Source organism: Apostichopus japonicus, chromosome 6 (genome assembly GCF_037975245.1).
Source record: "Apostichopus japonicus isolate 1M-3 chromosome 6, ASM3797524v1, whole genome shotgun sequence".
Taxonomy (NCBI): domain Eukaryota; kingdom Metazoa; phylum Echinodermata; class Holothuroidea; order Aspidochirotida; family Stichopodidae; genus Apostichopus; species Apostichopus japonicus.
Genome location: NC_092566.1, coordinates 17,762,710 through 17,779,269, shown reverse-complemented (window position 1 = coordinate 17,779,269; position 16,560 = coordinate 17,762,710). Strand labels below are relative to the sequence as shown.

General features: G+C 35.4%; 1 protein-coding gene across 2 annotated transcripts in view; it reads right to left on the bottom strand.

The window, feature by feature from the left end:
* The window catches only part of LOC139969181 (uncharacterized), a 114,371-nt gene extending 102,505 nt beyond the window's left edge, over positions 1 to 11,866 (bottom strand). Inside the window, exons 1-6 of one of the 2 annotated variants that reach the window (XM_071974032.1) lie at positions 11,689 to 11,866; positions 3,575 to 3,646; positions 3,206 to 3,316; positions 2,394 to 2,648; positions 1,082 to 1,201; positions 576 to 833 (exon numbers count right to left, since the gene is read on the bottom strand). In XM_071974032.1, the coding sequence (XP_071830133.1) occupies positions 576 to 833; positions 1,082 to 1,201; positions 2,394 to 2,648; positions 3,206 to 3,316; positions 3,575 to 3,638 (808 nt within the window). In that variant the 5' untranslated portion in view covers positions 3,639 to 3,646; positions 11,689 to 11,866. The remainder of the gene's footprint in view (positions 1 to 575; positions 834 to 1,081; positions 1,202 to 2,393; positions 2,649 to 3,205; positions 3,317 to 3,574; positions 3,647 to 11,688) is intronic. The other variant, XM_071974031.1, reaches the window with a different exon arrangement.
* Between the last annotated feature and the right edge of the window lie 4,694 nt (positions 11,867 to 16,560).

Below are 16,560 nucleotides of genomic sequence, written 5' to 3'. Positions count from 1 at the left end.
GGAGTAGCCTATATTGAAAGATAAAGGCCTATTTATTAATTGATCTGTTGACATGTTCTATTCACAACACTATATATATATATGTGCATCGAGATATGAACATTACAGGTAGTATATATTAATTGTGATCGGTTTTCAACTATACTACTTTAATTAAGAATACCTTCGTTTCCCCTGCCATACTATAGGCTATAATTCCAGGCGCGTAGCCAAGGGGGGGGCAAGGGGGAGCCGCCACCCCCCCCCCCCTCCCTTGAGCATATTTTTTATTTTGTTTTAATGTTTTTAAAATATCGCTAGTATATATTTTCAAAAGAGAAAATGCTAAAAGCCTAAGATGCAACTAACAAGGCCTGGGAAGTGCCATTTCCAGCGATCTGGGAGGCATTTTCAGCCAAAATTTTCTTGTACGCTTCGCGCCAATCATAGTGGCGATACGCCTAGATAGTTTGCAATGCCGAATTTACAGTTTCACGCCCTCCCTTGGCAAATTCCTAGCTACGCACCTGTATAAGTCTTGCTTTATCTGCCACTTGCTTTAACAATTGAGCGATAAATGGGATAGTACTACTCACTTGTGTCATCGTCCAAAATTTCAACGACGCTCGTGACGGATTCTGAATGGAGGAAAATACCGTCAGTTCTGCCAAAATCGTTCGGATAACCGACGTCTGTTAGAGAGACCGTCAGCGATTCGTGTTCTTCTACTATATCATCGGATGAAATCACGATTGGGATGGTTATGGAATTGGTTGTTCCAAGGCTCAGTTCGTAACTAGTCGCACCAGTGGTTAGGTCGCTATCTTCAGTAGTATCTGCATTGTAGGCAACACCTAAGAAAAAAAATATATATATATATATATATATATATATATATATATATCTTGTATCGCCTATGTAAGTTTGTATTAAAACAAAGACACTATGAAAACACACACACATACACCACACACACATATATTTTTTATTTTTATCCAATTCATTCTCACACTTATCAAATATCAAATAAGAATCAATGGCTATATGTGGACACTCCTATGATTATTATCACGGGGCAAAAGACCAACATTTCGCTTCTTACCAACGGTAAAGCTTGGGAGGTCAACAAGACCAAACCACTCAAGGGTCAAAGTCGCTGTAGGATCCGTTGATCCATCCATTTCCTGCAGTTGTATCAAGGACGGCGCTATGCTGACAGTCACTGTAATATCAGAAAACGTATATAAAAATGAATTATTTCAGAATAAATTTGTCACCGACCTTTAATTTGCGTCAAGACACGAACCGACGTACACAAATTCAACCATTTATATCACAGAACAGGTAAAATGAATGTAACAAGTGTAAATAGAAAGATGAGTGCATTGCGTAATAATTTCATTTAATATACATGGATAGCATAAGCGTTATTGCGCAACTAACTCGTTGAAACTGCTATGGAATAAATTGTAAAATGTTGTATATATATATATCTCAATAACAGAGAAGCTATTAAGCTGTGATGCTTTTGGATCAATTTCACAAGCTCTGTGATATATTTTGCAATTCTCAGCCTTCATTCTCTCTTGAAAGATCGATTTTGGTTTCTTATTTTCACTGCAAACCGTCGGAGATGACGCACTATACGCACAAAAGACATAACATTATATCCTGTGAGTGGAAAGAGTCTGTCACAGGTAACATCATCTATTATAGAACAACAATAATCACAAAATTAAAAACAAAATTAAAATTGCCAACAAATAAAGAAGAAGAAAAATGACAGTAGAGCGGATGTATACATTTCCAACCACATTCTGTTTGCTTCTCTCTTGCGAAAACAGCCTATTACACATCAGAGGCTCAACTGTCAGATTGGCTGGACGACAAAGTCTAGCATGCAAACCATAATGAAACAACACGAATGGATAACAGAAGTGTATTATTAGTTAGTAGGGTTCACAAATATAAATAAATAAATATATATATATATATATATATATATATATATATATATATATATGTATATAGGCTATATATATATATATATATATATATATATATATGTATATATCTATATATGTATATATATATATATATATAAATATATATATATATGTGTGTGTGTGTGTTCACTCACGTGTTGTGTTGTATAGCATGTTGGTCGAAATATCGAAACAGTTTGTATGATCGAATAGCGAGCATGAATATCTGACCGCTTGAGATGGTAAAAGGTTTGTCGAAGTATCGTCACGTTAACTTATCGAGTGTAAAGGTTTTGTCTTTATGAATGTCTGTGGGGGGGTTGTGGATTTGCTTACTTCGGAAACTCCTTTCCAAACACGAGAGACTACCAAAACTTTAAAAAAAAAATACGAAAGGAAATTCTAAACGATGTAAGCTTAAATATTTACCTGTATCATCGTCTTCGATGGTAACAGTGGTAGTGAGCTGTGTGGTGCCCAAGATGATCGAAACGGTTCCTGTAGGAGATGCTGTACTTCCAATGCTTTCCACTTCAACCAAGAATGTTTCGTCAATTTCTACAATGTCATCATCCACAAGGGTAAGCATGGTCGAGAAGAAGAGCACACCAGTAGGGATATCGACTGTGGTGGGACCTGAGAAGTCCGTGGTAGCACTCGCCTCAACATCAGTATAGGTCAAATCTAGGATAGTGTTTAAAAAAGGGAAATAATTTAATGATTAGTGTTGACTATTGTACTGCAGGTTTCGCCTTTAATAAATTTTCATTATCGTTGTGGAAATTAGGCTTGCTGCAGTTCATATAATTATAAATGCAGATTCCGTTACCGATGTGTTCATTAGCATAACTTCGATTTGAGGTACAAGCCACTTTAGGTTATTTCGTAGTTTTTTGCAGGTTCATGAGTAAACATACATTGGTCCACGTGTATGTGTATGCGTGTATGCAAATGGGTGCGTTCGTGTGAATGCCATTGAAACCAACAAGAAAAGAGATACGACACACAGTGTTATCATCTGTATATGAAGGCTATGTTACAAATTGTATTGGCAGCACACATAAGCCTATGTGACATGAACTATTTTCAACCTTCTCTGTTTTCTGAAGTAGTTAAGAGAACAAACAAATATGATAATATAAATATATATAATACAAACATATGTGTATATGTGTGTACGGGTGTGTGTATGTGTGTATATATATAACCAAAAAATCGTAAAAGTTTTGAAGTCAACGTACCAATCGAGTAAATCGCTTCTTCAAGTTCACATCCCAGGTTAAAGTTCAATGTTATGGGATCACCTTCGTCACCACTCTGTTCCAATCGGTGCATTTCAACTGTCGCCGTGGCTAAATAATAAGTTAAACATAGTTTCTTTTATGAATGTGCATACATATATATATATATATATATATATATATATTTATATGTATATGTATATTTAATATACAGGTTTATATGCAGGCTAAGCCTAGATAATAACTGACGAGGAATTTATTCGTTACTACACAAGAAGCTAGGTTGTTTGTATTTTTAAAACACAAACCACCCTTATTCCTTTTGTTTTCTTTTCAAACAAACTAATCAACAGAATGTAAAGAACTTACGGCAAGCCGACTGGGTTAACCTTATCGCTGCACATAGCAGCAACAGGTAAAGTAAGGTCTTCATGTTACTCTCTGAAAATGAAATAAATGACCAAAAAAAAAGTAATCAACAAATGTTCAAAACAATGGGGTCATTCCTGGCGTTGTTGGTTCACTTGTAACAAAGCAAACTTTAATGAAAGACTATAGTTCTAATGGGGGGGGGGGTGGGGCTTGGCAGTGGTGCTCCCTCACAAATATGCACACAAAAAAAACTTCTATGTGATTTTCATAAGATTTAAACGACCATATGTGCGGAAGGAGCACTTGGGAGAAAGGGGGAGAGAGGGGGTAATAACATGATAGCACCCCACTCATAATTCCGCTTTAAAGTGTGTAAACAGAGTACGGTATTGCATAAAGAACACTTTAACGATACAATGTTGTTACGTTGTTCAAATATACGGTAATCAACTAGTCATTGTTCTCTTATTTAACGTGACGCCCACTCCCCCCCCCCCCCAGGCTCCCTTCCCCCTAAGTATTTTAGCTGGAGCAGTTCTCAACAAGCGCAATTTCTGCACAGGGAGAGTGTGTAGTTTACGTTCCCTCATGCCCCGTCTCATTCGTTGTAGCGAATTAAAGTTATGCAATAACTGAGAGTTTAGTTAACTACTTTCTATTTACTTCCAATCAGTGCCAGAATAAGTACAATGTGCTTAAAAAAAAATGTGTATGTACATATATTGATCCTGCAACTGCCAGTCGTTTTTATAATTGTGCCTTGTCACGTATCATATATTTATGATTTATGTTGGCTTAGTCCTTCACTAGTATAAAATACTCTTCGGGGGTTTTTACTCGAGTTTATTGCTATACGTCGGGCTTTGTCTGACACAAACAAACTTGGTTAATTTGTGTAAGAGAATGCTAGAACGTTCTTGTTAAATCTATATCCATGTATACATATATATATATATATATATATATATATATATATATATATATATATATATATATATGTATATATATATATATATATATATATATATATATATATATATATATATATATATATATAGGAGGAATAGTTCATTGGTAGAACACCAGCGCTGTCACCTTCGGAGCCTTTTTTTTATCCGTTTGAAGATAAGCACTCCTGGTACATCACTCTGTGAAGGTGACTTAGTAGGGAAAAATTCACCTTATGCAGAATATCTCTGTCTAGATTAGTTTGCTCTGAGGTCTCTGGTCTTGGGACCAGACTTTGGTGGGTTAAACCTGGTTTTATGAGCGCTCAAACCATCCCACTTCCCTCAGAGCAAATTGCTGGTGTTGTTTGTATAGCTCCATCTGTCTGAATGCCTTTGAGTTTCTGCATAGCCAGATGATGTAGCTCGCTCTGAGTGTGATATTGGCTGCTGTATCGGTTATAGCCTTCTTCTTTCCTTTAGGGATGCCCAAGGATGCAAGACATTTGTTGACTGATGTGTTGCAAAAGCCTCTGCTTCCTACTTCTATCGGAAAGTAGTATGTAGACCATCCTCTGCTCTCGCAGTCAGCCACTAGGTCTTGGTATATATATATATATATATATATATATATATATATATATATATATATATATATATATATAAATAATGTACACTCGTACAAAGTTTGCGCTATTACTCGAGTTTCATGCTTCTTCGCAATCGTCAGATAGCTAATGATCAGCTGTTGTGTGATTTGATGATTGATTTTATGTTCTTGGTGCAGCTGTAGCTTATCTTAAGCGTATTTCTATTGAAGATTTTCCGGAGTTTGTGTGTGGGGGGAAAGTGCTTCTGTATAAGTCTTAGAAAAGTTGCTCCTATGTTTATCAGCAACGAAAAACCAGACGCAAGTGAAAGAAAATGCAACTGCAGGGACAAGCAGGCCTGCCCCCTCGGAGGTAAATGTCTGACCGAGGCAGTAATATACAGAGCGGACGTAACATCGGGGGGCGAACAAAAGACATACGTTGGATTATCAGGGGGGCCGTACAAAAAATCACTCAACCACGAAAGACACGCGAAGGAAACAGAACTATCAAAATACGTTTGGGAGCTCAAAAAGCAAAGAAAAGATTTTAGCATCGCGTGGAAAATAATCCGAGAATCTAATACACAAATGCGTACATCGGATCAATGTAATCTCTGCATTGAGGAGAAGGTGGAAATACTTCGGCTGAGAAACCAAAATCTGCTGAACAAAAGAACTGAGCTTTTGTCAAAGTGTCGACACAGAAAAAAGCGGAAAACATGACAGCACCACGCTACAGCCAGACAACCTGATCATTAGCTATCTGACGATTGCGAAGAAGCATGAAACTCGAGTAATAGCGCAAACTTTGTACGAGTGTACATTATTTATATCTATCCAGCTCTATACCCAGGTATATTGAGCACTCTTCACCTGGAATTAATGCCATATATATATATATATATATATATATATATAGGCCCGTGGTTCGAATCCCGGTGGAGGCTGAAAGTTTTTTCACTGTTCTTGATTTTCCAACTCATTACGATTTTCATTTATATATATATATATATATATATATATATATATATATATATATATATATATATATATATATATATATATATATATGTATATATATATATATGTATATATATATATATATATATATATATATATATATATATATATACTTATATATATATATATATATATATATATATATATATATATATATATATATATTTTCTAAAACTTACTCCTTATGTGTCAATTATGAGTCATATCTTATTTCTCTGGTTTTCTCTAATAATATATAAATATAAGTATAGATCGGGTAACGAATAGGAACAGTAGTCCATGGTGCGGAACGGTATTGTTTGAAAACATCTCTGGCAGCCAGCCATAACCTGATTTTCGTCGAGCCCCATGCCTTTAGGCTATAGGCCACGTGTTATACATATGACGGTTGTCCCGTTTAGTCAGCAGTTTGATTCATTTTGGAACAATAGCTATTGTGCGTTTTCATCTGGAATTCAGTGTTTGGTTGTTTTTCCCAAGTTGTACTTTTATTTTACGTCTCCCAATACGGAAGCTTAAAAGTGCCATATCATAAGAAAATTTTGCCCCAATAAGTCAATATTTTTCAGTAAAATGTTTAAATAACAAGATAATATGTTATCAAAAATCAGAAAAATGCTGGAGGGTTAGTTGCATTAACAGAGCATTTGACAATTTTTCTGCAAAATGTTTAATTTTTCACTTCATTCAAATTGTCTGAGTAAATTGCACCATGTTATGCAAAATGTTTAATTGACAACATATCGTATCGCGTCAATTCCACATTTGTCTGCAAAGTGTTCAATTGTTCACTTCATTCCATCTGAGTTTTTATTAACAGTAACTTTAAAGGAAATTTTCCAGGGCCCTGACAAAGGGATTTACAGGTTACTGTGCAATTTTGGTAATGTAAAACGAACGGAGTGGACGTGTAAATTCGTTTAAAGGCTCCCTTCAAAACAAAAATTTACAGCTTGAAATTTGGAAACCAGTTTACATGTTATTTTTTTTCTAAATGTATAATGGTTGCGATTCGTGAAAATGAAATGATTTGTTTTTAATAGTTTAATTGTAGCTACAGCAGTGGTTAGGTTAATTAAATGATCATCGTCAAGAGTTAGCTAAATGCTGTATGAACAGCTTCCCAGTCCCGTTTTGGGAATACCAGACAAATCAAGATGGAGCTCTGATGATTCGTGTCCGAATCGAGACCGAGATCGGCATAATGAGAGTCTTATCGCATAGTCCAGAAAACACAACAGGCACTGCATGCAAACTGCGATGCTGTGGTACTTTTAAAGTAATAGGAACTCAAGTGCAGTTAGATACCCAAGCGTTAATGCATTTAACGTATACTCGATTTTATCTTTCCGTACCAGAAGCCGGGTGCTACAATACTATATACGCAAAGACTTTACTTGGTACTCACTCGATGCAACGGTACTTCGTTATACAAAAATATAGAAGAAAAACAAACAGAAAAGCAAAATTTTATTAAGGGGTTAGGTTGATGATATGAAAAGTAAAATTAATATAAATATAATATAAATAACATAAAATAAATTAATAAGAAAAATAGAAATAAATAAATAAAATGATCATACTTAACATAAAAAGGAAATCATTATAAATGACATAATAAGTAATGTGATATAGCTAAAAATTTCCTTCTTGAGATGCCCTGTTTTAGTGGATGATCAATCTTGTTTGATTTCGTTTGACCTATAATGGCCTCCCTTCACTATACTCGTAAAAAAGCATTACCACCCCCCCCCCCCACCCTTGAGGCATTCTCATACTAAAAAACGACAACCATCCAAATTTCCCCTTCTTGTGACATTCTAGTAGACACTAGTACTCGAACTGTGGTACTTGGAGGCAATCAGTACTCGGATTAAAGTACGCGAGTACAACACTGGTGAATTGTAGTCAGTATGAAAGCATATTTGTATGATAGGCAACATTAAAAAACACAGAAGTAGCCTATACACAGAAGATATATAGAACTAAATTTAATGTCACTCGTACAACCGTTTCCAGTGCAAAGTAGGTGTAACCGAATGATACGCTAGAGTGCACTGGGTGGCTGGCATGAAAGACTCTGCATTTAACCAGGGCCAGACTAGCTTGCTTCATGACACGTCAGACTCCATGATCAGCAAATTGCAAGTGGACTTGTCAATAGCCATGGGTCCAGATTACGGCGCAATATAGGCAATAAAGCTAGGCCCATATATAACAAAGATTCAATTGGTCAGTTCCTGCTCCAAGAGTGCGCAATACATAAGAGTAGAGCAAATAATATATAGTATGTCATGTTGTCTGATGATCGCCGTTCAGGCGTGAAACTCGAGTAACATCATACTGTCAGTTACCGTAAAGGTATATTATATATATATATATATATATATATATATATATATATATATATATATATATATAGCCAAAAAGCTCGTGGAATCCTCCCAAGGCCCATTGTGCGCCTCTTGAATCATTTATTTCGGCTATTGAAGAGGATGTTAAAACACAGACCTCTGCCCCAGACTTCCGCGACAATCTCAACAAAACTGAGAGACAGGCCATCCATGAACTCCGGAAACGCGATGACAATGTCATCATGACATTGTCATCAAGCCAGCCGACAAGGGTTCTGCAATTGTCGCTATGGGCAAACAATTCTACAGAGAGGAAGCCAACAGACTACTCGGCAACCCTCAACACTACAAACTCCTGGATTCTGATCCTACTCAAGAAATCACACAAAACGTGAAAAGAGTCATCCAAAAGATAGTCTCTAACGGTTCCATTGACCGCAAGTTAGGCCAAAACCTCCTTGAAAACGACCCAAAACCTGGTCGCTTTTATTTTCTGCCTAAAATTCACAAAGAAGGCAATCCCGGGAGGCCCATAATATCGGGTAATGGTACAGCGACTGAAAAAAATTTCCAAATTCGTGGGTCTTCTCATCCAACCTCTTGTTTCGGCCCTACCGTCCTATGTGCAGGACACTACGGATTTCATCCGGAAAATTGGGGAAATAAAAAATCTTCCCCTATCCACTCTGTTAGTTACCTTGGATGTGTCTTCGTTATACACAAATATCCCTAACGAAGAGGGCATTTCGGCCTGCACAAAAGCATTCAAACAAAAACGCGGCAAAACCCCCACGAAGAAAGAATTGGCCGAACTAATGCAACTTATCTTGACCAACAATAATCTGGTATTTGGCAACAAATACTACCTCCAAATTCATGGCACCGCAATGGGTACCAAAATGGCACCGTCTTTTGCCAACATCTTTATGGGAAACCTCGAGAAAGAATTTCTATCTCGACAAAACTTGAAACCACACACGTGGTTACGTTTCATTGACGATATCTTCATGATATGGACCCATGGCGAGCCAAATCTAAAACTCTTAATTGATGACATAAACTCGTTTCATCACACTATCAAATTTACTGCTGATTTTTTTGGACATGGCGTTCACTTCCTGGACACCACTGTGACCCTACAAAATGGTTCACTCAAAACAGATTTGTTCAATAAACCCACGAACAAGCACAACTACCTCTTACCAAGCAGTTGCCATCCAAGTCACTGTACCAGAAATATTCCGTACAGTCAAGCGTTGCGCATTCGACGCATTTGCTCCTCTGAAGTCGATTTTGATTCACGCACTAAAGAACTGTCACAACACCTCCTAAACAGACAGTATTTTCGGGGTACTATTGAAAATGCCATCAAAAAGGCTAAAAGCAAACCCCGTACAGAAACATTGACGTACAAAACTCGTCAAACCAGTTCCAAAAGGGTACCATTGGTTACTGAATTCCACCCTGGTCTCCCACCACTGGCTAATATCATTCAGAAGGAATTTTCACCTACTTCAAGGCACCGAACGCCTGAAATCAGTTTTCTCAGAACTATACCTGTCATCGCATTTAAAAGACCCAGCAACCTACGGGATATTTTAGTTCGGGCATCCTTTCGGGATGACACCCCATTAGGGGAAAGCAAAACAGAAACTACAGGATCATCGCCCTGTACACAAAATTGCAAAACGTGCTCACTTGTCGATTCGACTGGTGCCTTTCAGAGCAACCAAACCAAACGCACGTTCCAAATTCGGCACAAAATTAACTGCCTATCCAAAAATGTCATTTACCTCATCTACTGCAATATTTGTAACTTACAATACGTTGGAGAGTCAAAAAACACTCTTAGAATGAGACTGACACAACATAGATCGGCGATCAAAACAAAAAAGATCAACCAACCTGTTGCAAATCACTTCAATCTCCAAAATCATTCAATTCAGAATTTGCGTGTTATTGCCATTGACCAAAACGATTCTTGGACAGATAAATCTAGGAAAGGTAAAGAAAATTTCTGGGAACTAAACCTAAAGACCACGGCACCATTCGGTTTAAACATCAGAAACGATTTGCCGTCCCAGATAAACCAAAACAACTCCTTTGCAATTACGACGGAATCGGATTAAAATAATCCGACGCGGATTAAAATAATCCAAATTTCTAAAACTTCTGCTCAATTCAGCAGAAACCAGTAATCCTAGCAGGATCTTCTTCAGAGGCTTTTTTCTTTTTTTTTTAGCCTCTGAAGAAGATCCTAGGATCGAAACGTCAGGCCAACTAACTTTTACACATAATAAAAGAAACTTGAAGGAAGTCGAATTGATCCTTAAAGTACGTTCACACTGTCATGGTCTCAATAGGGATATGGCTTTTCTTTCCGGGTTCAAGCACTTTGAGCAGTCTGGGGCTTACGGTAGACTAACGTGATTTCAATCACTCTTTTTACACCTGACGAAGGACCAGAGTGTCCGAAAATTTGTGTAGCGTGTAGTTATATCTATTCTATTCTAAATATTATGTTGGATTTAAAGGCATTACATGTTGTCCTTATCTTTTCTATATATATATATATATATATATATATATATATATATATATATATATATATATATATATATATATATATATATATATATATATTGAGTTGGTTAGTTTGACCTCTAGAGTAAGGCAAATATGTCACCAAAACAGAACTAGTATTGTTCGATACAGGTTTTTGCGTATGATTCGGGTAATAAATTACACCGGGTAGTATCCCGTCGGGTCGGGCGACTGAGGTTGCATGATCCATGGCCCACAGTCCTGAGATGAAACAGGGGTATACAATATATGATTAACCTTTCAAAAAAACTTTCCATTTTACACTTTGATCTTAAGCGTATAGTCTATAGCACGGTGGGCCCCCTCTATCCTGTACCCTGGTTCTCCAACTTTGTTGAATATTTCTGTCGCAATTTTTTTCAGTCGTACAGTCATCATTTTCGGTTGTTTTAAGGCCCGACACAGTCCGCACATTACTACGACGGGAATGTCGTTCCTGCTTTTTCAATTGATTTGCTTGCTCTTATTGAGTGAGGTCGGCTTCTAGGGAGTCACATCTTTCCTTCAACGAGGCATCTTCTTGTTGCAGTTATTTTTATTTATGTTTTCCATGTAAATAAATAGATACAAAAAAAGAAGAATAAAGTTTATTACCTGGTTTTCGTTAATTCCAGTTCTACTCCATTGTGAACCTTCCACGGGGCTACTGTAGGCATTGAACGTCTCCACTAATGATTAAACTTTCCGATATCAGAAATACAAATCAGTGATCGGCTGAATCAGTTGCTCAGTCAAAGGAATCGTTGGAACAAATGTGAAAATGAAATAGGTGGTATTCCATCGGCAAGCACAATAACTGTATTACCTCTGTCAGTGTGCAATCTACCATGTCAGAGATTCCATTCCATTCCGTGTCAGTTATTAAAGCGGCATATATATATACTCCAACATGAACAATACCAAAAGGTTGGCCAAACCAAATAATAAGAATTAGAATAAGAATAATAAGAATAGAATAAAAATAAAGGTGATTGTTTTCACTGCTATAGTCACGACTAGTTTAGTCGAGTAGGATTATTATTATTATCGATTACTCAACGCAAATAGCTCCTTTTGTGGCTTAACGGGATTGGTACGGCACTATAGGAGATACGCGTTACACCCTCCAATATAACGGTGTGATATAGACAGTGTACAATATATCTACATATTCGTTCATTTATATTATGAATAATGCACTGTAATAAAGTATAAAAAAAAGTTGTGCGAATATTTGATCCATCAATGGTTACTTAATTAATATGTATCCAACCTAATTTGGGTAAAGTTTTGCCCACAAAGAAGCAAAATGCAGACAATATTTGACCAATGTATCACTTTTTTTGGCGGTTAAATTGGTTAAAACAGTCGTAGAAGATTACTTGTTTTTGAAGGCAAGCATTACCCTAATTTGGTTGGATACATAAATGTTATGTGACTCTATATAATTTTCTCGATCTATTTGATCGGTCAGCAAGGCTACCAAATTTTACCGCGGATATATCAACGAACCTAAAGTAGATACCACGAATGTCAAATCTATATTAAGTCAAATTAATGTGAATATTTAAATAAATTCGGGCAAAATAAAACGCTGAAATAGACTGATCTTTTTTCTTCCAGGTCGTAAAGAGTACAACTGTATATCGACACATGGCATGAAAATTCTTTCATACTCCGTTACGGACAATTTAATTTAAACCCACGCAGTTAATTACCTGTTTCTGCTTCTTTTTTTTGTACTTCTTTATTTGGAGGACCAGATGTGAGGAGATAAAAAAATTGTAGATGAATGGTCGAAATCACCCAATTGGTATTTCGTAAACCGCGTTCAATAAAATCGGAGCAAACTTAGCATCAATTGCAGAATATAGTTTTATTATTGTTGTTATATTTGTATTTTTGTTTTAAATAATTCTTTTGTCATGGTAATTTAATTTCTCGTAGCCTTTATTTATAACTTATCACGCCACATAGTCTTCCTACTAACAGGAGCATTTTCAGAACAGATATAGTAGTGTTTTGCAGAGTTTATAGGGGTTTCACCTGTCACGATTGGAGTATCATTTTCAGTGTGCCCTGGCACTCTATTTCTGAGACGAGACTCTCCTACTTTCAATTCCGTTTCTTACATAGAATTCTTCCAACCAACAGATTCCTTAAACTCATAGGTATCTCTGACAACACGTTATGTTCATTCTGTAAAATTGAAATTGAAACCATTCATCACCTTTTCTGGGAGTGTCACAGCACTTCTTCTTTTACAGGGGAAGTAGTCAGTAAGGTTATTGGTATAAATATTCACTTCACAAAAGAGGATTTTTTCTTTGGGTTTTATTAAAGAAACGTCACGGTTATAATTTTCTCATTCTCATTCTTCATCTTAAGTTCAATATTTTCAGTACCAAGCGTCAAAACAAGACCTTAAGTTTTAATGAATTTATTTCATAAGTTCACGTTTGCATTAAAGGTGGAGAACTATATATTTAGACATAACAAAAAGAATAATAAGAATAAAATTAATTTCGAGGAACGCAAGGATGCTTTCTCCTCATTAATAAATATCTCAAATATTTAATATTTCGCAATTTCCGCATCCTCAAATCTTATATTTTGCTGCTATTCGTTGTAATATTTTTGTAAGTAAGTCTGGGATTCTTGTAGTGTTTCTATCAATTGTAGTACTTCTCCTAATTGTTCTTATTATATTTATTTGTTTTCTATCCGCCACGTTGGTCGTTATTATACTGCATGGTAATTCTCAACTTCATTTTTATTTAATTTTTGCTATTTTTGAATGGATATGTTATTTGTATATTAATGTATAGTTGAAATAAACGGAGGGCAAAAAAAGTGTTTTTTTTAAATGATATTCGCGCTAGAAAAATTGAAACACTTATTGAAGCGATATAAATGACTTCTACTATACACTGCATCCAGTCTACTAAGTTAACATATTTTTTTTATAGCTAGTTAACATAGCAAGTACATAGCAAGTGTCTATTTTATAATTTTAATTTAATTATCATTCTTAATACAATATTTAATAAATTTTAATAATTTTTTAATATATAACTATAATAATAAAAACTATGTATACATATACTATATACTAGATATACTGTAGCAAGTTTGTAGCAAGTATTTTGTAGCAAGTACATAGCAAGTGTTTTCTTAAAATGATATTCGCGCTATAAAAATTGAAAACATTTTGGAAGCGATATAAATTACTTATACTATATACTGATTCAGTCTACTAAGTTAACAAAAAAATTATAACAAGTTTACATAGCAAGTGTTTATTATATAATTATAATTTAATTATGATGTTTAATATAATTTTTAATAAATAATTATAATAGTATATACTATACATATATACTTGATACTTGATACACTATAGCAAGTTTATAGCAAGTTTTTTATAGCAAGTACATAGCAAGTGTTTTTTTTTTAATGATATTCGCGCTAGAAAAATTGAAACTATTATTGAAGCGATATAAATGACTTATACTAAACACTGCATTCAGACAAAGTTAACATATTTTTTTAAATTTATTTATTGTACTTTCCCACGTTTATCATATGAGAGCATAAATTTAGTCGTGTGGTCGTTTTCTTGTTTGCAATTTATGAAGTCAAAGGTAAGAGGTCAGAGTAAACGAGATATTACAGTGCAGGGATGTGCCCACGCTGGGCGGCACTGGACGGCCCCGCCCAGCACTAAAAACTACCGCCCATGCAGCACTGTCTTAAAAATCGTAATCCCGCCCAGCACTAAAATCTAAAATCCCGACATTCCCTACAATGTACCGTATTCAACATAAATTGGGCCTAGTCTATGCCAAAATCATACAGACTAATAATGCATCAGTTACGCATGCAAGAAACATTACTTACGGCTCTCAATCGGTCCCTTGTAAAATCTCTTTGAAACAAACTAATATCTTTTACCAGTTGCGTAACATATCTCACTAATTAAAATTTTAAAATGTAAACTGATAGCAAAACTAGTAATTGTGTATTTGCTTAAAAAGCTACACAAGTGCCAGCATTTGGCATTTGAGAACCTTCAAATATCGAAAAATTTCTCAAAGGGGAGGGGAAACTCCCTTCCCCTTAGACCCCTCCCCCAGGACGGCAATCAGTATACCGGGCACTCAGGAAATCCTGAGCACATCCCTGCAGTAGCACATGTATTGTAACGACTGTTTTGAATAGAAAGAAAACTCAAGTAATATGTTAAATTGAATAAAAGGCCAAACCTTCGAACCTGCCAGGGAGCGGTTTATAATATAAGCTTTACATTCCTTTTATAATCTTCGTGTTGATTTATCCTTAACATTTGATCTTTTTGGTATAAGTTTGCCTACAGCTGTCAGTTGCTCCATTTTCATGCAAATGCAACCTATTTTTTTTTTTTTTTTTTTTGTAGAAGTATTATTTTCCTTTGGTAATTAAATGAGTTAAATATTTTACAGAAAAAAATAATTCAATAATAATTCAACTGATTTGCCGTGATGACATCATTCATTCTGTTGTTGCCAGATGCAATTTACAAACTATCACAAGAACGAGAATCAAGTAATGCTAATATGGAAATAATAAACATAATAAACACTAATTGTTTTAAAACGCCTGCTTAGAATATCACTGTTTAAGTGTACAAGTTCGTAAACCAACAAAGTGAAACAACAGCATTTACGTTTATATATATATATATATATATATATATATATATATATATATATATATATATATATATATATATATATATATATATATATATATATATATATATATACGCATGATGAAATGTTCCTCGTGTTGGATAGAAATAATAGTAGAAAAGAAAAGGACAACATGTAATGCCTTTAAATCCAACATAATATTTAGAATAGAATATATATAACTACACGCTACACAAATTTTCGGACACCCTGGTCCTTCGTCAGGTGTAAAAAGAGTGATTGAAATCACGAGGCCCGGGTTCGAATCCCAGTGGAGGCTGGAAGTTGTTTCACTGTTCTCGATTTTCCAACTCATTACGAATTCAATTATAGATATGTTCATTTGCGTTTGTCGTTTACCTCCGTTTCATTAACAAAAGTCTGCTCAAAGTATCTCTTTCGAGATCCGGCCTTAGGAAATGGAATCACAAATGATTTCGAGTTGGTTAGCATCCTGATTGATCTCTAGAGTAAGGCAAATATGTCACCAAAACAGAACTAGCATTGTTCGGTACAGGTGACAAACACCTACATGGGAAAAACTGGATCTTTCCTCGATACTATACATGGCCCTGACAATCATCGAGTTATAGTATACCATACAACCTGAACAGTAAACTGAAGCTCAAAAAACTGTACGTGACCTTTAGATCATACAAAACAGTGACACGGGGAAAATAACACACAATACCACACGCGCTTATATGATACAATGTCTATTTTTTCACAAACAAAAAAGGTTCAAAATATCAGATAC